General features: G+C 38.5%; 1 protein-coding gene across 1 annotated transcript; it reads left to right on the top strand.

The window, feature by feature from the left end:
- Positions 1-16,119: 16,119 nt before the first annotated feature.
- Positions 16,120-23,223, top strand: LOC121959485 (synaptoporin-like). Its single transcript, XM_088072124.1, has 5 exons — positions 16,120-16,257; positions 18,069-18,193; positions 21,235-21,433; positions 21,583-21,774; positions 21,860-23,223. The coding sequence occupies exons 1-5, from the start codon at positions 16,120-16,122 to the stop codon at positions 22,208-22,210; spliced, it is 1,005 nt and encodes a 334-aa protein (XP_087928250.1). The 3' UTR covers positions 22,211-23,223.
- The last annotated feature ends 2,138 nt before the right edge of the window (positions 23,224-25,361 follow it).

A 25,361-nucleotide genomic window follows, 5' to 3' on the forward strand; every position in this document is an offset into this window, starting at 1 on the left:
CTTACGTATTTTCTGTCTTTTATTGGCCAGTCACTGCTGCGGATGTGAGAGGGGGGAGGTGAGAAGGCAGCGGAGGGGAGGGGCGGGGCAGGGGGAGTGTAGTGTACAGCTGAGGGGAAGGAGAGCGGCTTTTTTTTCGGTGAAAGCGGGCGCTGGCCTCTCCCTGCCTGCCAGGCGGGGACGCAGCGCGGGGAGCTGGCCGTGGTCCTGAACACAGAGCGCGAGGAGAGAGTGAAGGATGCGCGACTCGTCCTTAATCTCATCCCAACCGACGCTCTGCAGTGGTACACCTAAGATGGCTGCCACAGGATTTTTTCGATATTGTCACTGAAATGGGGAACATTATTCAGTTTATGGGCTGTGCACGCGATTAGTTGGTGGAAAATGTGGCTCCTGAAGCGGCCGCGTGCTGGTGAAGGGTGGGGTAGCCATGAAGACTGAAGCGCTCGCTCTCTGTCTGTAGGCTTCTGGTGGAGAAATTGATTGTTGCAGCATGTGCTGGTATCTCTTGCAATACACTGCAGTCACACAAGCTCCTCATTTGCTATATAGAGATTTATTGTTCACAATGAACAGAAATCTTTAGTTGTTTAGCTATGCCGAATGTAAACGTTCAACATACAGTATTAAAGAAACACTCTAAAAAAACACTGTGCCTGCTTTGAATTATGATATTTTAAATTTTAATATGACATTATATGTGAGAGGCGGACCAAGGTGGTGGCTTCTGTGGCCCCAGGCTCCAATGTTTCTTCAAAAGCCCTTTGTCTGTACTTTTCACTAAAGCTGGGTATACACTGTGCAATTTTGGGCTGTCCCAGACCAAAGATGACCCTCATGAAAGAAACATGGTGATGTCTTTGGTCATGGCTCTAAAACGGTGGTCCTACATTGCACAGAGAGAGGTTCAAGGATGGCCGTTGTCACGGTTTTGCGATCAAAGACAAGGACAAGGACAGTTTCAGAAATTTGGGATGAGAATCTCATTGTGTTACTCATGGATATATTAACAATCTGGTTACAGCCATAGAGGCAGGGCCTTGTTCATTCCTATGAGAGCTGCTCATTGGTGCATGAAGCAAAAAAAGCTCCTTTTTCTGAGTATAAAATACCCGGATCTACTGGCCCATAAGGCATGTGCACTAGAGACTTACAGCAACCGAGCATGGCAACGTGCAGCCAAGTGGAGCCAAGTGTGCCCAAGCAGGTAACTTCAACGGGCAAAGTGACTGATGTCTGGTTTAGTATTTCGCTATCTTGAAAGGTGATCTAGAAATTTAACTTTGCAGCTCGTTTAGACTTTCCAAACATTACTGAACTTGATGGCTTTAATCTAGAAAGTGAAATGAGTTGGTTGCAGGGGTTTGGACTCTCACAAAAAACTATTTACTGATTTACAGACATGTCTTTCCCAATGTAAGTCAATGGGGATGAGACTTTATGGGCCAGTGGGCATCACGTGACAGACCCCAATGGTATAATACCACTTTTGGCCACTATGTAAAATTTTCATCAGAGCCTGGCACACGTTCTGCAGTCTCGGTGTCACTGCTGTTACGATCTACATCTGCTAACCAACCAATAGAAATGCAGCATTAAGTGATGCACAAATCAGCCCGACTCTGCCAAATGCTAGTAGACACTAACGCTTACTTCGAGCTCTATAGTGGCGCAGATTGACAATGCACGCCAAGGACATCCTATTCTTGCATACTGACATCAATAGACATACATCATGGGCTGCGATTCAGTAGGCATTGTCATTATATAGTCTGCATACATCAAACTTGATGATTGTAGAGAAATGAGCTTTTATTTTGAAGTCCCATATGTTTATTCCTGCACCACGTTTTATTTTTTGTGTTCTAAACCAACATGTTGTTTACATTTGAATATGTGGTCATTGATAATGTATTGACCTTAAACTAATGACTGAGGACAAAATCTGGACTCTGTGACTGGACCAGTTGGGAACTGCTGGTCTAAAGAAATCCAATATAAATAAGTAAATGTTTGTTGGCCTAATATTCAATTTAGTGTATTGATGACCACATTTTCTTGGCGCTGTTGAGGATCAACACATTCCAACTTCCAACTCATTAAATGTCGATGCTTGGTCAGTGTCTCTGTATGTCACTATGATGGTGTATAAGGTACCTCTCCAGCCTTAGTTTTAAACATTCAGGGATGGCGTGTCAATTTTATGTTTAATACATGCATCGTGTCTTTTCAAAGCTTATTTGAGCTTATTTATGTAATTTAAAATAGTAACATCAGACAATTTTGCATCTTTTTAGGTGGCAGGAGTAAAAAAATGTATCCCCAGCTTTTGTTGTGTTATGGTTTCAGAATGATTACAGTTGGAGAACACTACAAAATACGATGTAGGTTTTACAGAGATTTTTTCCTTTTTTTTCCCCACATGATGCACAGATTTTTAGGGCATTACCTGAAATGGCTTGAAATCTAGTGCAAAGAGCTGCTGTAAATGTTGAAAAAACGTCCCTGGTGGAGCATGCCCCTGGACCCCAGGTTTGGGCTGAGCCCTCAATGATTATGACATCTGGGTTTGCCCCTGGTAGTAACACTCCAGTGGGATTTGCTATCCTCTGTGAAATAACATGGTCACATGACCTTTCCAAACCTTTCAACAGTATAATCTACATGTGCAATACTAACTGAGTAGTTGTAGCAGTATGTTTGCTTGTGAGGACAACTGGGAACATTTTTCACTCTGTTTTTATCCCATTATACAATTGTATAATTTTGCTTCAGCTTTAAGTCCTGATGTCCTGATATGTAATTATATCATGTCAGTTTTATGTGTGTTCACTTTACTTATCCAAACACTAAGGTGGCAAGTTAAGATGGTATTTTCCAGCATGACAGAGATGCAAAGGCTAACTTGATTTTGATTTTTTCATTCAAAGACATAAGAGGACATTAGTGACTGTAGGTCACAGCTACTTTCTGACCCCTAAGCAGGGTCCCATTGACCTAATTAAACTCACTCACTGAAATCACTGGTGGCCTAGATAATTTAAGAGAGACACAGCCACAGACTTTCAGTCATGTGGAACACATAAATGAGGAATTATGAATTATTATTATTATTATTATTATTATTATTATTATTATTATTATTATTATCATTATTATTATTATAATTACATCTAGGCCAGAGGGAGGCATATTAGAAAATCTCTTTGTGGCTTTCCAACAATCCCCTACTAACTACATCACCCTGAAAACCCAATGCTCATAATAATGACAAATTATAAAAAGGATGCAGACTTCACTTACTGGAGTTTATCTGTTTATGAATACAAATCCTGCTGCTGATGAGATATTTTAAGTCTGAGCTCGTGAAGCTGGTCTGACCACCTGGTCCTGCTGCTGATTGCATTTATCTGTATCTCTTTCTATTTTCTACTTTTTGTTTTATAATTTCTTGAAATTAATCAATGTCTGTTTATGACTAAAAATGGGAGCTGTTCACATTTGATTCCATTTCAGAGGTAAAACCATCCAGTAATTGAATTTAGAAGGAATTCATATAATACGTGTGACAGAAACATGCTCCTTAAATTCTGTTTTGTTAACCATCTCATGAGTTGGGAACATGGCTATATTGTCACTTTACAAACTGGCCACCCTTTGATTATAAATATCAGTCATTTAGCCTCAGACTGGCAGTATGGTGATACGACCCATTTTGAGATGGAAAAGCAAAGTTCATTAATTTTATTTTGCTGCTTCAGTTTCAGGGTTTCAGGGCCAAAGTATTCTTAGGGCCTTTATTGATCAATGTGATCTGCCTCCAAGTTCCCAGTAAGTCCAGTGCACACAGCAGACTATAAAGGCATCTTAATGTAAGCCCAGAGACCAGTCAGAATAATAATACCTGCTAAGTTTCCAGTTATGTTTATTTTATGTCCTTTAATTAAACACACCTTAAGGGATAGTTCTGATTTTTCAACAACCACACTTCAAAAAATCCATCCCTTTAACATGGGACTTTGTACTATATCAGAGCGATATAACCTAAAATAATGAATGTCCCAAGACTAGATTTTGACACAGAGCCATCAGTGGCTAGTTCAAACCTTTAAGATGTCACTATTTACATTGGATGACATTCTGGTGGAAACCATTTCAGATTTTGATAGAGGTTCATGTTGTTTTCCCTCCAAACTCATCTTTTCTCAGTGCTCATGTCGCCCCAGGCTCTGACCCTGTGTTGTGCTCACCTCCCCCACCATCATAGTACTTACAGTACCAGTGCACCCATGACAGCCTTTATACTGAACTCAGCATGCACAGAGGATGAGCAGGCCTGCCTGACTCTCAGATTAAATCGAATCTGACAGCTGGACTGACTAGCTGCAACTCCAGATGTTCCTTACGCGTCTGACCAGCAAATTCCCTGCAGGTAACCGTGCTTTCAAGGACTCCTCATCTCTGGTTTTGCTCTAGTGGATCTCCTGTTGCCCTGACTTGGCATTTAGTGCTTGTTTAGTTCTTATTCACACAGCTTGCCCTTGTGGATACTCAGCATGAGGCTTCCCCACGTTCCCTATAGTCCTCAGCTCGTTAGGTTCTCAACAGGCTACTGCCAGTTCCTGATAGGTGAGTCCCCTCGGTTTTCTGCGACTGCACATTCTTGGGATCCCTCGGAGAAGTCTAGCACTAACCTCAGCAACGGAACTCTCCAAACCTTTTAAACATTAATAATTGACTGATGTTCTCTGCCCCGCTCCTCTACTTCAGCTAGAGAGTGTACACATTAAATGTTGATGTCCTTCAGAGTAGCACAACACAAAGGCCTGTGTGCAGAAAAATACAGGTTACCTCATGCAACAACTGCTGGAATTTTGTTTGTTTTTGTTTTGAGGGGAGAATTTATGCCTTGATTTTGTGGCATAATGCCATTGTCTGACAAATGTTTGTGAAGTTTAGAAAACAATCTCACCACAATGTTCATGTAACAGCTGTTTCCAAGCTTCCATTTCTGCATGCTGTCTGAACTGATGTTCCAAGGTCAATAATGATATTTGGACCTTAGCTATTGTGAGCAGTCCCTAAACCTGCATTAACAGATTTTTTGGACACTTAAAAGACTGGTTTGTAGGATTTAGTTGCATCTAGTGGTGAGGTTGCAGATTGCAACCAAATGAACACCCCTCCCCTAACCCCTCTATTGCCAAAGCCGCTTTTGTTATACTACCTTTAGAACCAAAAGTACCACCTACAAAGAGGTACCTAGACCCTAGATCTGTTAAGCATCATTCACTGCTCTGTCCAGCAGCTCTTGCAGTATTTCCTTGTTCACCAGTTATACAGAGTGAAGTCTGCACCCTGTTTATCGTCCACAGAACTAGGCTGTACAAAAATTAGCAGGTTGCACTGAGAGCCTCTCTTTGGGATCTTTATAGATTGCAAGTTTATGCATTGACTCTTTGTCGGGCAAAAGCGGGGGTTTATTCTGTCCAAACACACCAAACAAAGCTCTGACAGTCTGACATGTTTTTTTTCTTCAAGTGAGGATTAGATTCTACTTTAAAAGATGCCGCCAGTTGGCCCAATGAATTTTTTTTCCCTAAGCCCACAGCTGCTGCTCAAGGCTGCAAAACATAATTTCATAGTTTACTAATGTATGAAAAACTTGTAATGAACAGTGGTTAAACCAACCACAGCTCAGCCCTGAGCACAGTGTTGATTCTCTACTGACCAATCAATGGACTGCAGCGTTTCTAGCTACACCTTTTAGTACTTGATCTGTGTGCTAGGTGCCAAAAAATGGGGACAATCCAAAGGTACTAAAAATACCATTCACAACTTTTGACATTGGAAATGCAAAAAATGCGTACCAAATTAAACTGAATCAAACCATCCAGCTGGTGGAAACACCCCACAAACATGTAGTAGAACCTACAGTGGTCTTTGAGTAATGTAAAAACACTAGAGACCCTCTCGAGGGTCAATGGGCTCTTGCAGAAACATGGCAGTGCAACATGGAAGATGACCTGCCCCCTATATACATATGAAGTTAACAAAAACACAACAATTTTGTATTTTGAGGTGATAATGAAAACATAATGAGCTATATTATATTCCATTTCTGCCAGTAGATCACCCTAAACCCTATACACACTGGTCCTTTAAAGGTCCAATAAGTGAGATTTAGTGGCATCTAGTGGTGAGGTTGCAGAACTGAAACGTCTCCTATGTGCCAAACGTGCAAAAAGAACTGTGGTGGCCGATGCAAAAATACAAAAATGCGACTGGCCCTATCTAGAGCCAGTGTTAGGTTTGTTTGTTCTGGGCAACTGTAGAACAAAATGGCAAATTACATGGAAGAGGACCCGCATTGTAATCAGATGTAAACAGCTTTTTCTAAGGTTACAAACACACAACAAATTTTAGTTTCAGGTGCTCATACACTAATGAAAACAGTATGCTGAATATTATATACCAATTCTGCCAAAAATTCCTAAATCCTACACAGTGGACCTTTTTGAAACAAGTCATGAACACAACATTGACATATTAGCATAGAAAGAACCACACAAACGTGACATTTCTCTGTGGGTTCGTCACTACAAACAAGTCTTTTCACACGCAAACAACTGTTGTTACCATTGTTAGACAGAAATAATGAAAAATGTTGCTGCTTTAAAGTTTCTGTGAGATATAGTTGAATAACTGTTTATTAACGTATCCCACTGACTAGCTCATCGCTGCTTCTTTGTACTGTGCTCATATAGCAGTTACTGCTGATATGAGGACAGTGGATAACAGTGTAGCGCCCACCTTCCAGTGCCCCGGTTACACCAAGTCGTCAAATACTGCCGCTTTTGCATTGCTTTCGGCATAAGATCCTGATGCAAAAAGCCACCATTTATGTCCGCATTATATGCCTCTGGACACAGCTGAACAGAGCCGTTCGCAATGTTATTATCCACCGGCGGACAGCCGTACGGCACCTGCCATGCCAGCATGATATGCAGGTGGTCTGCATGAGTTGAGAACTCTGCCGGATGAAACCCGTCACGTCCAAATGATTCACCGCTGGATGGCGTCAGGTTGAAACACTGCTGGTAATAACATAGTTAAAAGAACTCAAAGGTCTTCATAGGTTGGGCGGGGAGGGCGGTAGATGGATCAGTGTTCACTTCCCACTTGAATGTGATGTTTTTTTACCATGTGCCTTTGTTGCCTAAACCTAAACATCCCTGCCAGCATGTGCTTTTGTTGACATCCCCATGTTGGTTGTCATGTGCTTGTGTTTTCTTAACATAACCACATGCAGCATCATCCCACCATGTGCATTTGTGTATCAGGTAGCGGCATCCCAGAAACATCAACAGCAGACAGAAGGATACCTTGAGGGTAATATGTAGGCACAGAAGTCCACTACAATGCAGCGATATGTGACGACTTGGTATGAGAACATATTGATAAGCTCTGTCAGCACTGTTGCTGATGTTTAGCACTGTTTATGGAGTTAGCACATTAGCTGCTGGATAAAGATTATGTGACAAAGCGAAACCTCTTGAACTAAATGGACTTTGAGTTGAGATTATTTTCTCAAATGAGATCAAGAATGAACTTTAATTTAAGCAGATGTCCTTTAGATAAAAAGCCATACGATATTCAGTCACATGACCACTTGAAAGTGACTTAATGATTTTATAAACAAATATCAATATGTCTGTCAAATAAATGCGGAAAGAAATAAGCAATGGTATAAATTCCCTGTTTAATAGGTCCAATCTGGAGAAATATGTGTATACTACATTAGATATTAATCCACTAGATTTTCAACTATGATCAATGGAGATGAGATGAATCATTTGAACTTTCTTTGACCCTACCCTCGAAATTCATTATTAATTGAAATCATACTCTGTGGAGAACTGCCTGACTTTATCACCACACCTGCTGACAGCCTCAGTTTTATCTTAACCGCCTTTTTTTCATTAATTCAGTCTCTAAGGAATTAAAAGCTATAAAGAATATAAAAACCTGGCCCAAGAGAAAACGTGAAATCATAAAAATCACATGAGAGAACCAAAAACACCATGGAGTTGTGTTTTGTGCTTTCATGTGCACGTGTCTTTGCACACTGTCATGTGAGGAGGAGTTGACACAGACAGCATATATGCAGCGCAGTGATGAACCAGACAGTGCAGCACAGCTGAAACATCACAGGATAACGGTGCGATAATATATTCATGACTCCCCTCCCTCAGCTCTCTTCATGAATAAGACGTTATATGTACAGTGCATGATTATCTAATTCTGTATATATTCTTAAAGAGTGTAAGAGAAAGATGTGTGAAACGTGATCGTTGTTTGCAGGATTTATTTCGTGCGTGTGTATCATCTGTATTCCTCTTTTAAGACTTTAGCTCAGTGTTTAGTCACCAGTCATAAGCTCTGGGTTCAACCGCATTTTAAAAACAGTTTGAAACAGACTGAGAGCAAGGCACACACACACACGCACGCACACACACACACACACACACACACACACACACACACACACACACACACAGAGGCTCAGAGCTTCTCTGGAGTTAGCTGAGGAGCTCTTTGAAATATTTAAATGCTGGGAGCGTTTTTAATGTGAGATTGATGGAATAGGGTCAGTGTCAGCATTGCAGCTACTATAGCCGTCTCATATCCAGCAAATACTGTATGATGACGCTTAACATTTTCGCCACAAACGTGTGTACACCCTGGGTGACTGGCATTTCAAGATATGCGTTGTAGCAGATGTTTTTCTTTTTTTAATGTGAAATTGACTGGAAATATGGATTGCAGAGGAGGGAAATGCTTAACAGTTTAAAGTGGAGATGGGTGGTAATTGGCTTTTAGAAGTTAGGAGAGGTTTTTTTAAAAAAAAATAAATAAATTAGCAATCTGTGCAAATCCTTTTACATAACTAATACAGTCGCTCGTGTTTTGTTTTTTTTCTTCCAAATGCAAAAATAGAAAATGGAATTTGGATATTTCCATCTTTCCTTTTTGACATTAATTCTGCAGTGAGGCATCCCAACAGGTCTGGTAGGAAATATTAGTCTTTTGTTTCTGTTTTACAGTTTCTCTTGAGATCATATTACATAGACATACATATCATGCACTGTTTCCTTTACTTGCGCAATAGTTTCTCTTTTGTCTATCTAAAAGCAAAACACAGAGATGACATAAACAGTAGATAAAATGAACTGTATGTGTTCACCTTAATGGATTATTTTCACAGTTTAAGGTTCCTTATTATAATTTCAGGCTACACTACAATCATATTTTTAAACAAACATATATTGCACACACTCAGCCTATATTAGGATTTAAAGAGGGCTTGCAATTTTTACAGTTTCTGGATAAGCTCTGAGCCTAAAGGTGGTCCTCTGCGAGAAAAAAAAAAAACACTATATCATCCCGTTGGACAGCACATTTCCAGGTGAAGGCCTCATGAAAACCATCAGATTTATGCCCGTCTCTTCCTGCCACAGTTTTCAGGCTAGAGAGGGGAGATGATGCCAGAAAAAGATTCATTAATAATGCAGCGAGAGGCTAGAGCCTCACCACTTTAACATGACGAAAAAACCCTATATCTGTCGGACTAGCAGCACAATTTTTTTATCAAGTGGGATATAAGATTTATCCAATCATTGCACACAACAGCAGAAGAAGTGAGGTGTATTTAGCTTATTGTACAGACAGCAGACACGGATGTCAGCTGGATTTTGGGGAGAAGAGAGAGATCAAATGCGGTGAGAAAGTAGGAAGAGCTCATCACTGCAGCTTTAGAGATTTTCCTCTCAGTCAGTGTAGCCAAGTACTGCCATCTGTTGGTTCAATACCCAAAGAGCAGGCAGAGTCTTTCATTTTGTTGTGTTGTTGTGTGTGGAAGCACATGAGAAAATCTACACGCTATATGCTAAATGATGCTACATGATAGATTTGTTCCCAACTGGTGGGTGGTAAAGTGGTCCCAGGTCCACTCTTAATGGACTGCAAGTCTCGAGTTTGTACAAAACCCAATAGCACACTGCAGTGACTTTCAAGTAGAGCTTTTATTTTGAAGTGCCATTTGTGTTTATTCTTGCAAAATGTTGTATGTCTTTGTGTTCTAGCCAGGTTGTTGTTTACATCTTGAAAACATAAAACTGAATGTGGTAATTTATAATGTGTGGACCTTAAAATAATGAATGAAGAGAAATCTGAACCAAGTGACTGCACCAAATGGGAGCCACTGCTTTAGGCTACAAATTAAAATGCATTTACATGTCAATGTATACACTAAAGGAGCATCATGCTGTCCCTGAAATTGAATCGCACTATGGCCTTATGTTCAACAATAAATTCCTCCTCTATAGACAGACATTTGCAGCCTGTGGACACAACTGATTATCAGTTTAAAATAAAAAACTTTGGTCCATATAAACTCACAAGAATTTACCAGAAATGAGGACAAAACTCATACAATTAAACAAAAATGATTAACAGTAAACAAAAAGAGCTGAGGACACCACAGAAGGTGCAAGCAAAAAACAATCTGCCAGTTTAACAGCAAAATAAAGCCTCATTGCAGCAGCCAACACAGAAGTGTAGAGACAATAGAAAGCCTACAACAGCTATAAATCAAAAACGTATACATCGGGCATGTCCAAAGTCCAGCCCTGGGGCCAATCACAGCCCTAAGGAAGATTTAAAACAGCCCTTGGCTTGTTGTTCAAAATGTACTATGTGGCCCTACACATTGTTGGTTAATAAAGCCAGATCGCTTTGCATTTTTCCATTCACCTCACAATGGCAGGACTATCACATGGTTTATAGAGGGCTGAGCTAGAGTGTTTTCATGAACACAACAAACAGAAACCCAACAGCAGACATTTTCTGCTACGAAGCTGATACGGCCACAGCAAAGTAGGGGTGTGAGAAAATATCAATACATTTGAGTATCATGATATATATTTCGCAATAGTTTCTTCTTTTATAAATACAGTTTGGGGTGGAGCAATACTGAATTATCCAAAAAAATACAATATAGATATCTGCTGCTGATATATAACAACTCATCTGGCTGATACCTGATACTGATACATCCACTTTTTTCCCACCTTAATGTAGTGATCATCAGGTCTCTTCTGTTGTGGAATTAACATCATGTTATGCATAATCTTATGGCGATGGCCAACTAGAAGATGGAGACATCAAATACAAAGCCTTCTAATGCATAGAATATTCATTCATTTTGCAAAATAAGAAAAATACTTAAACTCAGAGTTGACGTTTCATACATGTTCACTTTGTTCATTTAAAAAAATATATATATATATCGATTTGTGATGTCGGCACAAATCAGCCTGTTGGCTGATTCCAACACTTCATTTTCAAGTCAATATTGGCCAATACCGATGATGTGCTGATGTTATTGTGCATCCCTAATACACTTTAAACACCAGATGAATAGATAGCAGTGCTGTAATCTGTCTTCATTCATATGACTCTGTCAGGCTGTGATAAATACTGATCCTAATGCTCTGATTGCATTAAATAAGTTTCATTATCAAATTTTATGAATATGGTGGAGTGGTCTTTATAGCAGTTTTTCTTAAAATAAGACTTAAAAAATACCACAGTATACCACTTTGCTTACAGTATTGCAATATTTTTGGATATATTGAATCATAACCTGTGTTGTGGTATGTGTTGTATCTCCACGTTCTAGCCAAAACAGAGCCCTGCAGCAAAGAAGAGTAAAGTGGACAGCAAATTCTTTTTTACTGAAAGATGAAACAGTTGTTTGTCTCATATGTAAGGGTTAAATAACCCACATGATGCAAGAAATAGCTGGCCCATAGGCATTTTCACATTATCTCATCTAGCCTCCATCCAAAAAAGTTTGGAAACCTCTGGTATACATTAAAACAAACGAGAGAGTGACTGCACAGTTAACACACTGCAACACACACACACACACACACACACACACACACACACACACACACACACACACACACACACACACAAACAATGCTACGTTTCTAGGCGACGCAGTGAGTTACATCTGTCAGTGCTATGTGTTATTGTACTCACCCGTTTGAAGTTATTCAAGGAGCCTTGAACACCACAAAGTCCTCCATAAATTTCTGGATTTGCTTTTCCTCAAAACAAAAAACCAGTCCACTCTCCGCCTTTCTGTCCCACAGCTGCTCTTTAAAGTTTTCAAACATGTAGATCAGCACATCAGGGAGTACTGTAATAAAAAACAGACAGGTTTTACACACCTTAGTGAAGGTAAAGGCCCTTAGGAATGTGGAAATGTGGAAATCATCAATCATGAGCATATTAGCATTAAGCATGTTAGTCAGAGACATATTAAAACCCTCTGGTCATGCTACATTGTGGCTGGGTTTAATTTGAGTCGCCTAGTGTGTTTACATGGTAGTGCATCAGTGATTTATTGAGTCTTTTTTACATGTTTATGTTTCAAACACACACACAAAAAGCATTGTTAATGGTGGATTTCTACTATAAATGCACCCATAAATAATTAACTTCTTTTTTTTTTTTAAATTAGGACACCCTCTATTTTACGCTTGGCACAAGGGAAGTGTCATTGCTAGTGTCAGACCGGTGCAGTTGTCATTTTCACGCCTGGCGCCCACGTCCTTTAAAGAACAAATGTACTTGCATCTGTCTGTGCACTCCTGGGCGTGTTGCTGTTAAAGTGACGTGTGGTCAGGCGCACTGTTGGCATTTGAAATCAAAGGAGCAGACTGCTATTTAAAGAACGGATTATTCAGATAGCAAGATGCGCCTGCATGTGGTTTAAGCAATATTGTTGTTTTAATATTGCATATAATGCATGAATATGTTTTAATTTCAAGTTTTACATCTCTTCAAATTAACAAAATTATGAGCAAAACAAAGCAGTTGACTTGACTCATGACTTGAATACTTGTTTTAGAGTCAATAGGATCTTTAAATGTATTGTGACAATATACAGTAATGTGTTGAGACTAAAAAAAGCACTTTGAATACTTAAGTATTTTTAAAAGCAAGTACTCCAGTACTTTAACTCAAATAATAATTTAACTCAGCAACTTTCACTTGTATTGGTGTAATATTTGACCAGCAATACTTTGACTAAAGTAACAGAGTTGTGTACTTTCTCCACTTGTGGTTATTTTGCATTATTAAGACAAAACATAAATATTTCAAAACTAACCTTAGGTGTGATAAAATGGTCAAATGGATCTAATTTAGCTTATTTCGGTAGAGTTATAAAAAATAAACCATTTGAATCTTTAACCAAAGCGTACAGATGCATTTACTTCTGTTCTCTGCATCCACCTCTGTTTTTCCTTCGATTCAATGTTCCTGTCAGCCTCCGTCTTGTGAAATGACTTTAAAATATTCCTCATTACTTCTGCTTTTACTCTCCGGCATTGGGTATCTATCACTTTCAGAATTGATTACTAAACGCTGCGTTAAGTCTGGCATCTTGCTGCTTTTCAAATCAGGGTTGTTCAAATCCTTTCACCTCATATGAACCAAAAAGCAGCCAGTGATCCTTTTGGCACCGAATTCTTCTGGCTGACTGACAACATCATCAGTCATTTTGCCATTAACATCAAAAGCTTGCCTGAGGGGATTAGTCAATCAAAATCACTTTTTTTCCCCCCTCAGATAACTTCTCTGGACACACTTTTAATGACTTTTTTAAGTTATTGTTATTCCTGTTTTTAATCCCAAACTGGCTGCTATCCCTGTCGCTGTATTACTTTTAAGATTCCAGTGGCCCATTTACTCGTATACAAATATATCCCAATAATTCATAAAGTATATTCAGATATTTTTAAGTTGCAGTCTTGCCCACTTCAAAGTTAAAGTAGCTTGAAATCAAACTCTGCCTTTGCCACATGAATATATATGACTGTTTCTAAGGTTTTTGAGTGCAGACCTCTTTTCACTCTTAACCTACATGCACAGCCAGCTCAGCACACTTCAGGACAATAGGGCCCTGTGACACACAGCAGCAATAACAGAGCAGTTAGTTTGTGTTTTATACTGTAGACTTGCACTTATCCTATTTTTTTCCGCTACTAAAACAAAGTCATTTACATGTGTAGACATGAAGACATTTTTTATTAGTACAGGAGCGTAAATATGATTTAAAAGGTTTTTGTAATTTTTCCATACAAAAACTAAACGGACACGTGTTTCTGTTGTTGGGGTTCAAATGTGGAACAATGCCGATATGAAATTAATTCTAGAAAGTGTTGCCTACATTGATAAGAATGTAGGTCTAAGTCTTTTGAGTCATTACTTAATACATAGATTGTTGATTTTGTTTATACAGTTTGTATTATTTGCACTTATTGTATTATGTGTGATGACTGAATAAAAACACTGAACACTCAACACAATATTTGATACAGTGGTGTGGTGATAACTGTGGGTCTGTGCTGTTGTATCACAAATGTCTTTGGATTTGTTAACCCTGCTGATTTGTGAGTAAGAAATTAGTTCCCCCTAAAATTTTGAATTTCTGATATATTTATCCAAATTGCATGTTTGTATTTAACAGTCCCTCTATCCAAAAAGACCAATCAGAATCATTTTTATCACTCAACACAGAGTGAAGATTTATTATTTTTCTGGTGCACAAAATCAGACCAGCCTGAGACATCTCAAAATATATTCTATATCTAAAATCCAGGCTGCAGTGCAATTCATTATTTTCACTTGGTGATGTGCACAACCAACACCTCAGCTTAAAAATAAATCTGTAGTACACATTTGTCACCAGAAGAGGTCAGAAGACTCCATTCTATTACAATCCAGATGACTCAATCATCAGTGGATCATTAGAAAACGTAATTAATGTGTCCATTAACATTATACAGTGCAGCCAGCTCATTATTTACAATATAGTTGTTTACTTTTTATATCAAAAACTAATGAATTACCATTACAATCGCAACCTTGCAGGCTGATTTGTTGAAGAGACATGATTAAAATTCTAGCTGTGTTATTTAAAATAATTTGGTTATACTTGCTACAGGGATAGACAAGGAACTTATTGCACCCGAAACAATCTGCCTGATCCTAAATAAATCTTAATTACTTACTGTATTCCATATTTAAGTTGTGCAAAGTTTTAAAAAAATCACTCAAGTGTGATTGAGGTCTGATTATTCATCAGACTTTGCTTATAAATAGGTCTCAAGTATGTTTTTGTCTGCTCTTAGTGATGCACCGAATGCACATAGAGGTACAGTTAACAGTTTTCACCGAAGCAAGGAATTTCTATTAGAAGTCTTCTTGTTACAGTCATTTTATACTTTGTACTGTGAACCTCTGCACATTTCTTGAGCAATTTTGAATATTTCTGCACAAACCACCACTTCTAAAGACTCCACAGCTCTTTCATTGCAATTCAGATATAGTCACTATGTAAATAGTCTTTTTTTCACTATTTACAATCTAATTTCCTTATATTCTATATTTGTTTCTTGATTTTTGCAATATCTGCAGTTACTTTTATTATCGTATTCCCTTAATATGATTATGTGCACACCAATAACACTGATGCAAATTCCTTGTATTTGAAAACCACACTGCCAATAAAACCGATGATTGTAACATGTTTCTGATGAGGCCTTATTTGGAAAAAGATATTTTGAGAGCAACGATAGTGGCACATGCAGATGCAGTAGCCAGTAGCTCCTCAAAGTCTTGCTACTTTTGCTATATTTTCCTATTTTTTTCCAACTCGATGGCCCCTTCTACTGAAGCACCACTTTTATACGACAGAGAAGCACTCCTCAACATCAGGAAAAGTTGTGTGGGTCTTGGACTGAATGCAGCAGACCGTGAGAGGATCTGTACAAACGGCAGTAGCTGGTGATTTTAATCAAACAGACCTCAAATTACAAAGCCCTTCCATGCCCTCACTTTACCCTGTCAAATCATTTCTCTGCTCCTTCTGCCTAATACGGGTCAAACCAACAGTTAAAACTGTTAAAGTGTGGACAGATGAAGCCACAGCAGCTGCACAGGACTGTTGTGAGTGCACAAATTGGCAAATGTTTAAAGATGCTGCCACATAACAAGATCAATCTTGAAGAATATGCATCTTCTGTGACATCATATATCAGCAAATGTGTGGATGACGTGGTGATCACAAAGATGTTGACATCATTCCCCAACCAGAGAGCCTGGATGAATGGGGAGGTGAAGACTCTTCTCAGAGCAAAAAAAAGCTGCCTTTCAGTCAGGGGACAAGGAGGCATACATCATCTATCTATCTATCCATCTATCTTGGTCATCACACATCACCACCCAGGTTAAAAAAAGCACAGAAAAGGCTCTACTTCCTACAGAAACTTAGGAAGGCTAAATTCCAGAGCAAGATCCTCCTACAGAGGAGCAATAGAGAGCATGCATGATTCATGCACAGCCCAGGATAGGAAGGCTCTACAGCGGGTGATTAAAACTGCCCAGAGCATCACTGGTTCCCATCTACAGAGCATCAGTGACCTCGGTGAAGTGAGGTATCTGCACAGAGCCAAAGGATACTGAAAGACAGCAGCCACAGTCTGTTCACCCTGCTGCCAACTGAAAAAAGATACACAAGTATCCGCTGCAGAACCACCAGACTACAGAGCAGCTTCTTTCCCCAGGCTGTGAGACTCCTCAGCTCCATCTATGATGCCAAAAAGATGTAGCAGAATTTAGGGTCAACTTTAATTTAATTTCTTCTTAAACCATGTTTAAGAAAAATGACAAATAAATCGACCTTGGTTGTATTCTCACACATTCACTCAACTACACAGTTTATTGCAGTGTTTGTAAACAAATATAGATGTAGGGCTGCACGTTATGGGCTGGAAATTATATTATGATATTTTTAGGCTATATTTCAAAACACAAAATATATATCAATATTTTTAAATCACCTCAAAAGTACTTAATTAATGCTAAAACTGGGAGACAGAATTGGACGTGAGATTTTTTTTTTTTTTTTTTTTACCAAATCTCCTCTTGTGTGTGATGTGACTATATTGTAGGAATGACTATTGATCCTTTGAAAAAATATTAACATAATTCCATTTTTGATCAATAACCATTACTTATGTACACATAATGACTATGTGGGTAAAGGCAAGAATTAAAACAAGAAGAACTGTCTGATAAGTTGAGAGAAGTACATCACTTTACTGTAATGCAACCTCAGAAAAAAACACAATTTATTCCATATCATGATATAACAATATCCAGTATTTAAGACAAATATAGTCTCATATCTCAATATGATATATATTTAAATTTCCCGGCCATATATAGAGGTAGAGTAAAATCTCAGACTCCTCCCTGAGGAGGATCTCTCCTGTCAGCCCTCCCCTCCACTGGTAGAGTCACTCTCTCCCTTTTTTCTCGTCTTCATCAGTGGCGTTCGAACCCTGACGACAAAAGCTGTCAACACTGTGTTGGAGTGGGACTTGAGATCTGTGGTTTTTAAATGTGTATGGTTATATTTGCTCCGGTAAGTTTCATTTCTCCGATCTTGATTTTACTGATTAATTACAGTGTATCAAGTACAATAACAAGCGTATTTTGATGGTTTGATTTGCTGATTGGTGAAATTTCTCTCAGGTTTAGCATCTATGCAGTCTGCTGATTATTTAAAAGTAAAGAAAAATTGCCACAGAGTAAATCTCTCATAATTTATATTAATATTCTGCATCAGAGCCGTGAAGATAAAATGAAAATCAGTCTTCAGACTTCAAATTGAATGTGACTGTACTGCTGTGGCCACCCTCCGGTGCACAGTGAGCAGCTCCGTTAGTTGTCTTCCGACCTTTAAATTATTCAGGTTTTGTTTTCAAACCAATTATAAATCTTAATAATCAGTCCAGTGATTTATTGACGTGGCTGCATTATGCAGAGAGCTGCTCTCAGAGACTTGACATTGGATCAATTAATTGTATGAATTATCAACAATAGCTGATCATTTTGTGATGATTTTTTGTTGGTTTTCATAGATTTTTGCCATCTGTGCATTTGCAACATGTGGAGGATACTATGGTCATCTCCAGGTTAAAGTGGACTGTGCAGACAGGAGGCAGAGTAACCTCAGCATCAACATTGAGTTTAGCTATCCCTTCAGGTAAAGTGGTTGTTGGTTCTTTAATTTGCATCCTTTCATCTCATTAGGTAATTCACTTGTGAATACCTAAAGAACAAATATTAACTTTGATCTAATTTTGTTTTTATGTCCTTTAGTTCAATCAAGTAATCTCTGGCATGTGATCTATTTACTGGGCTTAACATATTTCATTTCAAATTGTGATTCACCAGTGGTGGAGGAAGTATTCACTTCCTTTACTTAACTAAAAGTAACAATTACACACTGTGATAATATTTTGTCAAAAGTAAAAGTCCTGCACTGGAAACGTTACTAAAGTAAAGGTTAGTAAAATTAGTATGTACTTTAGTATGAAATGTAAAGTACCCAATTCAGAAAAAAAACTATTAATAAAGGGGAGAGAACAAAATCAAACAACAACACACAAGAAACTAAACATTCAGAAAGATCTAAAAAAAAAAAAAAACCCAACCACAAAATCAAACTGTAGAAAAGAAAGAGGAAAAAAAGAAAGTTATTAAATATTTATCAAATCAAAAGGAAAATTCAACCGTTTGGTGGAGCATGTTTTTAAAACCTTTTATTATGGGTTATATATTATATTAGTGGCACAAATGTGTTTGTCAGACTTCAGAAACTATAACATGTTTTTATAACAACTTCCTGTAAAGGCAGACTGTTTAAAGGCACAGTGACATCTAGTGGATGTTTGTAGCATAACAAACCTAAACTGAATAGATACAGAGATAGATAAAGAGATAGAGATACAGAGACTCAAAATGTGCACTACCAAACAGCGGAGCAGGACGTTAAAGGGTCGAGTCCATAAAAAAGGTCAAAGCCACAATAACAGGTAACAGGTTGAATTCTTTTATCAGTTAAACATGAAGACACATTGTTAAACTTAACCGTAAGTCTACGGGCCACCGTTTCTATTTACGTATCTTGGATGATGAACTCTGTGGTGTGTCTGTGAATGTTAACTCTCTGGTTTTGTGGTGCAGCAGCGTGCTCGACCACCCCCAATCTCCCTGCCTTCAGTGATGGCCAAGTGTCTAATTAACAGCTCAGCTGACTTGACACTGGTGTCTGTGTGTTAGTTCAGTGGTGCCCACTCTCGTGCATAAATAGCACAGTAACCCAAATTGCCTCAAATGGGCCTTTAGTATTCTTCAGTTCTTTTGAAATGCTTTGCTATTAATAAAATAGATGAGACAAATTAAATGGAGCTTTCATGTTTTGAGTCTTTTAGAGGCATATATCTAAATCCGAAGCATCAGGACAAAAAAAGACCACTCTCCACCAAGCTGCTCACTGGGGCGGTTGGGGTTAATTGAGGGTCTTGCTCAAGGGCAGCTCAGTGGTGGTAATTAGGGAGGGGCAAGTGTCGCTTTTTAACTTACCCGCCAAGATTGAACCTCCGGTCACAACTAACAAACCTTTAGGCCACCACTGCCCTAATTAGGGACGGCTTGTCCAATTTGGAATAAAAGCCGACTCCTCAATTGACCCTTAGCTAAGCCCCGCCCCTTTGTGTTGGCCCGTAAGCTGTCGGAGCTGGCTGACGTTACACTATGAATGGCCAGTATGTGTTGGAGGGGCGGGACTTAGTGAGGAAAAGCTGACTTTGGACATGCATGTATATTTTGCACACTGATTGACAAAATGAGCCAATGACTATTATTTTAAGTATTTCTAGACGGATCTAAATACATGTCTGGCAGTTTTCCTTAATTTAATTAAAAGACTGAAGCAGCACAATGAAACTTCTACATAACTCATAATTTCAACAGGATCAGTGGGTCAGCACAGCTGTCTGCAACTTTGCATTGCACTTTATATCACGCTTAAAGTTATAAAAATTATCTCAGTTATTGGCAGTGGTGGAACTTATTGAATGGTGGTGGAATTAAAGTACAAATGTGAGGTTCTTGTACTTCACTTCTGTATTTTCTTTTCTTGCCATTTTATACTTTCACTCCACTAAATTTCTAAATAATTTAAGTTTGTACTTAATTACATTGAACTGTACACTTTAGTTACTTAAAGAATCAACAAATTAATTTTTGCACAAAAACATAAGTGTTTAAAAGATGTGTTGTTTTGTAATAAATTTAATTACCAGTTAATTCAAGTGTAGCTGCAATGACCAGCTGATGATTGACAGAAGATTTCATTGCCAACTGTTCTGTCTCTCTCTTTTAAAAAAAAAAACAACTGATATTTTAAAATCTTTGGAGATTTTTTTTTTTCATTTTTTAAAACAATTCTGAGGGAGTTGGGGGTTATTTTTCACAAATTTCTTTCCAATATGTTTGAGTTTGGTGGTGTTTTTCTCATTTTTAATCATTTTTAGGTTTGGGGGATTTTTAGGGGACAACGAAAACTTTGTCCTCTCATCAAAACAATTTCTTCCTTTCACTGCATGAAAGTGAGTTTGGAAACCATTCACACATTCCAGATATTACAATATGCCTCTTTTGTCACAGAGAAATCTCAATCTATCTATAGTACATAAACTTTCAGGATGCCACCTATTCCACACTATAGAAGATGCTCCTGGCTTGTGGCAGTTTTGCATTCAGCCACCCTTGTTGTTGTCATGTGTGTGGAAATATAGTCATTATCACAATATGAATTTTCCTTATCATTTTTGAAATTCCAACAACAACAACAAACAACAAAAATGGGTATTTCAACAAGACATTGGACATTTCCAAAAGAAGCCCAAACATGATGTTTACCTACCAAGTCAGTTTTGTCCCTTGCATTAACCAGACGTTAACCACAGCACTGTTACTTGGGCTGTACCTGAGAATTATGCCAAAACCTGACCGAGGCAGTCACTCAAAGCAGCAGAGCTGTGCACTCCTTAACGACACTAAAATGCAACATAGACTCTCAACATAATGTTATACATTAATATTTTGGCAAAAACTTTTACTAACCACTGTGGCTAAAACAAAAAAATCTACCCACATTTGGTGCTTGGCGGGCGTTAATTTCGGACACTGGCTCCTGTTGTTTTCATTCACTGCCAAACTCCTCTTTCTGTCTTGTAGATTAAAGGAAGTGCATTTCAAGACTCCCTTGTGTGACACGAAAAGAGATGAAATTATTTTCCTGGATGGTGACTTTTCCTCAGCTGCTCAGTTTTTCCTGACTGTGGGTGTCTTTGCTTTCCTGTACTCTCTGCTGGCCACCATCGTCTATGTCTTCTACCAGAACAAGTACCTGAAGAACAACAGAGGCCCGCTTGTGGTCAGTGAGCTTATACCTTCAACAAAAACTCTCCTATTTCCAGCAGCGTACTAAATACAACATAATGTATGTATAATACTAATTGTGTTTGTAGACTTGAAACAAATTCAATTTATTCTGTTTCCTTTCTGCTGTTCTGTCCTGAGCAGGATTTTGTTGTTACAATCATCTTCTCCTTCATGTGGCTGGTCAGCAGTTGTTGTTGGGCCAAAACTCTGTCTGATATCAAGGCCGCCACAGACCCAACACACGTGCTTCTGCTCATCTCAGCCTGCAGAGCTCAGGAGAACAAATGCACGGCCACCCAGGAGCCTCACTGGTCACGACTTAATACTTCTGCGGTAGGTGTTCGGTCAGCAAATGAAACTGAAACATAAAAAGCGGATTAAGCAAGCCTTTCACTCCCATTCTCCCTTCTGTCTTCAGGTTTTTGGTTTTGTAAATGTTGTCCTCTGGGTTGGAAATATTTGGTTCGTCTTTAAAGAAACAGGCTGGTACAAGACAGGTCAGAGATATCCGACCAGGAGCGCCTCTGGGAAACGTGCCAGTGGAATGCGACAGCGGCTCTACAGCGAGAGCAGCTTCGAGCAGCCCGAGGAAAGTTTTGGTCTACAGCCCTCCAGACAAAACAGTTTCAATCAGCAGGTCAACAGACAAGTCAGCTTCAACCAGTCACAAGTAAGCTTGAGCTTACCGCACGCATATCTCGGCAAGCCGGTCATTTCTGAGAGTAAAGGGGCTTCTCAAGCGCCGATGATATTTGTCAACGAGATGTGATTTTGCTGTTTGTGTAAGGCTGTACAGAAAGATGCAAACATCACTAACTTAAAGGATCTGTGTGTGATTTTCAGAGCATAATAGCTACAGACTCCTATCTGCTATGTAAAGATAATGTGAAGTAATGGCGCCCTGAGCAGAGAAAGAAGTGACACTCCCTCTGTGCGTGCTGTAATCTGAGCTTCTCTGCTTTTTGTTTCGGTAAACAGTTTGGCCCCACATGCATGTCAGTGCATGTAAGTCCCTGTATTGGCTAGCTAGTAGTCATCACTTTGCATTGTGCTTACTCTATGGTTACCACTGATTTTGGGATAGTGATGTCGTGGAAGCCTAGCACCTCAGGTTCCCCCCTGATTAACATCATGAGCTCTGTCAGTATTGGTGCCCTTTTTAGCACTGTTTGAGCTTTTAGCACCATTAGTTGCTCTGTGTGATCATATCTATTGGACAAATTTGTTGTTCACAATGTGCTTTTCATGCTAACTTTTCCCCTGATGACACAAGTTGTGGCTATGTTGAAATGAAGAAATTTGAAGTCATTACTTAATACTTTTGTTTGTTTGTTTTAATTATGTTGCAAGCTGACCTTTGGCATTTCTGAGGGCTTTTCACTCTGTCTCTCTCAGAAATCACTTGACAGTCGAGTCAGTGGTCACAGCTACACATGGGCAGTATTGCGGTGTTACAGGTTTACCAGGGTATTTAAAAATCCCGACCGAGTGATTTTGAATACCGTCAAAAATACTGACCCTCACTATTCTATTAACTTCATACTGGAGAGGCTGTAATGAGGAGGTTTTGCATGCAGTGTGCATCACATGCCCTGGAGGTTACGCCGGGCCACACGGCATGTGTGAGTGTGTGTTCACATTGGCAGCGTTTGTTCATGTGGTGCCGCTGCAGAGATGCCTGCTGTATTATGTGTTTATTATTTTTACATTTTATGACTGTAAAGTGCTTTGGTCAACTGCAGTTATTTTTAAATGTGCTCTACAAATTAAGTCTGACTTAACATAAGCTGCCCAAAATGAGCCTAAAACATAACTGCAAACTTAACCCTTATATTATATATATATATATATATTTATTATAACAAATATAGAGATTTAGAGAATGCAGTTACTACAATTGTGGTGGAATACAAGGTAATAAAAGTATCCATTAACTATGTTAAATAAAGGATTTACTCAAGTGATGCCAAGTACTGTGGTAGCAGTTGGTCGGCAGGTTTAAGCAGGTAAAATGTCCCGTGCTGATGTATCTTAATTCTATTAATATTGAAGATAGTGACGATTTTACAGGCAAATAGTGCTGAGCTATTGAGTATTTTCCTGTGCCTCTGTGTGAATTTCTTAATTACTGTGACCACTTTTGTATTGTTTTTAACATTTTTGACAACATGTTTTTTTGGGGGGGTTTTTAAGTCCAAATCCCAAGAGAGCCGCTGAAATAGAATTTATAGAATAAATGCCCAGTAAACTAGTGGGTTTTAGCATTGTGTTAGAACTTGTGTTGATGATGAACTAACTTGATTTACTAAACATGTTTTTATTCTGTAAATGGAAAACCTTTTTTCTTTTTTATGTTTTTGCCCAAAGTATTTTTTTTCTGTTTCACATAATACTGCATATTTTGCCATGTACTATGTCTGACGGAAAATGTGCATGTGTTTGACGGAATCAGTATCAGTTCAAAAATGTATATAACCAATGTGCTAGCTCTCTCTATAAATATTTAACACTTGATTTGTATTATTTATTCCCTTTGTCAATACTGCTGAAATTCCTGAAGTATTTAATTAGGTACTCCGGGGATTTTTTGTCCTTTCTTTAAAAAAAAAAAAAAGAATATTGATTTCAAATTGACATAAGTATTGTTTCAGTGGATCTTTGAAAATGTGATTATTTTTTGTATTATTTTATGTAAAGCTGTGCGCAAATACATTCACATTTATTATATTTGTGTTAACACTGAAGAATTTTTTTTCGGGAACAGTTTCCATACTAAACAAACTGAGATACATAATTTTGATGTGGAACATGCTAAAGTACTCAAATTGCATTTATATCTTTATTGTCACAGTCCTCTGTACTATACCTTAAGTTTTTAAAAAAAAGGAATATGATGTCAATATATTTGAACATACTGTTCATACTGTGTGAAGTAACTGAAAAGTGTGTGTTGTGTGCTGCAGATAAGGATTTATGTTCATATCAGATATTAAATTTAGTTTGTTGTTTTACCTGAAGTGTGCCTGAGGTGTTGCTCCAGATGTTTTGTTTTTTTGAGTGATACTCTGGTTTTCAGTAACCAATTTCAAAGCGAGTGTACTAACTGTGGAGCTGTTGTTGCCATGGTTTCTCACATACAGTGCCAGCCTTTTCATTTCCACGGAAAAGGGAACAGATCAGAGTAGTGAGGAAATACAGGGAAAGACATGTGGGAAACCAATACAGGGAATCAGTAATGAGTATGACTTTTATGGAGACACAGGCGTAGACATTAAAGCATGTCTCACACTGTGTATCAGGATTATCTCAACTGCAAAGGCTGAAGGGATAATCCTCAGGGTGTCCATTTCATCCACTCTAAGACAGTTAACACAATACTACCTAATCCCCAAAACCGCTTACCACTCCAACCACCATACGGCCTGTAAAGTTTGAAAGCTGTTGCTGACTAAGAGTATAGTTTGCTTGCGCTGATAATTTATCTCATTAGGAAAAAGATGTGAATTTGATAACTAATGGTAGCCACACAAATCACTGCCACGTTTTAGTTCGCCAGAATAAATGTTGGCATTAAACATTTCTTCAAACCACAGATACACTATATTTGTACATTTCATACGTGCAGGATAACTTTATGTTTCTTTACATTTAAGTTTTAAAAGTTATGTTGTGACAACACTGTTTTTAATTTGTGGTAAGGGTTTAGGCACAAAAAACACTTTGTTAGGTGCAGGAAAACATTATGTTTTGTCATATATTACCCACTTTTGTCCCTACAAATATGGCTGGAAATGTACCAAATGTAATTAAAAAGATGTCTGCTTTTGTTGCCACAAACACAGTTGGAAACTTGCTGACTGGGCATTAAAAAATATCTGCTCTGTCACTAAAAACACAGCTGGAAATGTCCTGAACTCACA

This window comes from Plectropomus leopardus, chromosome 2, assembly GCF_026936395.1.
Source record: "Plectropomus leopardus strain MGB_pleo_1.0 chromosome 2, ASM2693639v1, whole genome shotgun sequence".
In the NCBI taxonomy this organism is placed as follows: domain Eukaryota; kingdom Metazoa; phylum Chordata; class Actinopteri; order Perciformes; family Serranidae; genus Plectropomus; species Plectropomus leopardus.

Coding starts and splice junctions, on each gene's coding strand:
- LOC121959485 (XM_088072124.1), top strand. CDS start 16,120: ATGCTGCCACATAACAAGATCAATCTTGAAGAATATGCATCTTCTGTG. Junction 18,194..21,234: donor GAGTTTAGCTATCCCTTCAG/GTAAAGTGGTTG, acceptor TCTGTCTTGTAG/ATTAAAGGAAGTGCATTTCA. Junction 21,434..21,582: donor ACAACAGAGGCCCGCTTGTG/GTCAGTGAGCTT, acceptor TGTCCTGAGCAG/GATTTTGTTGTTACAATCAT.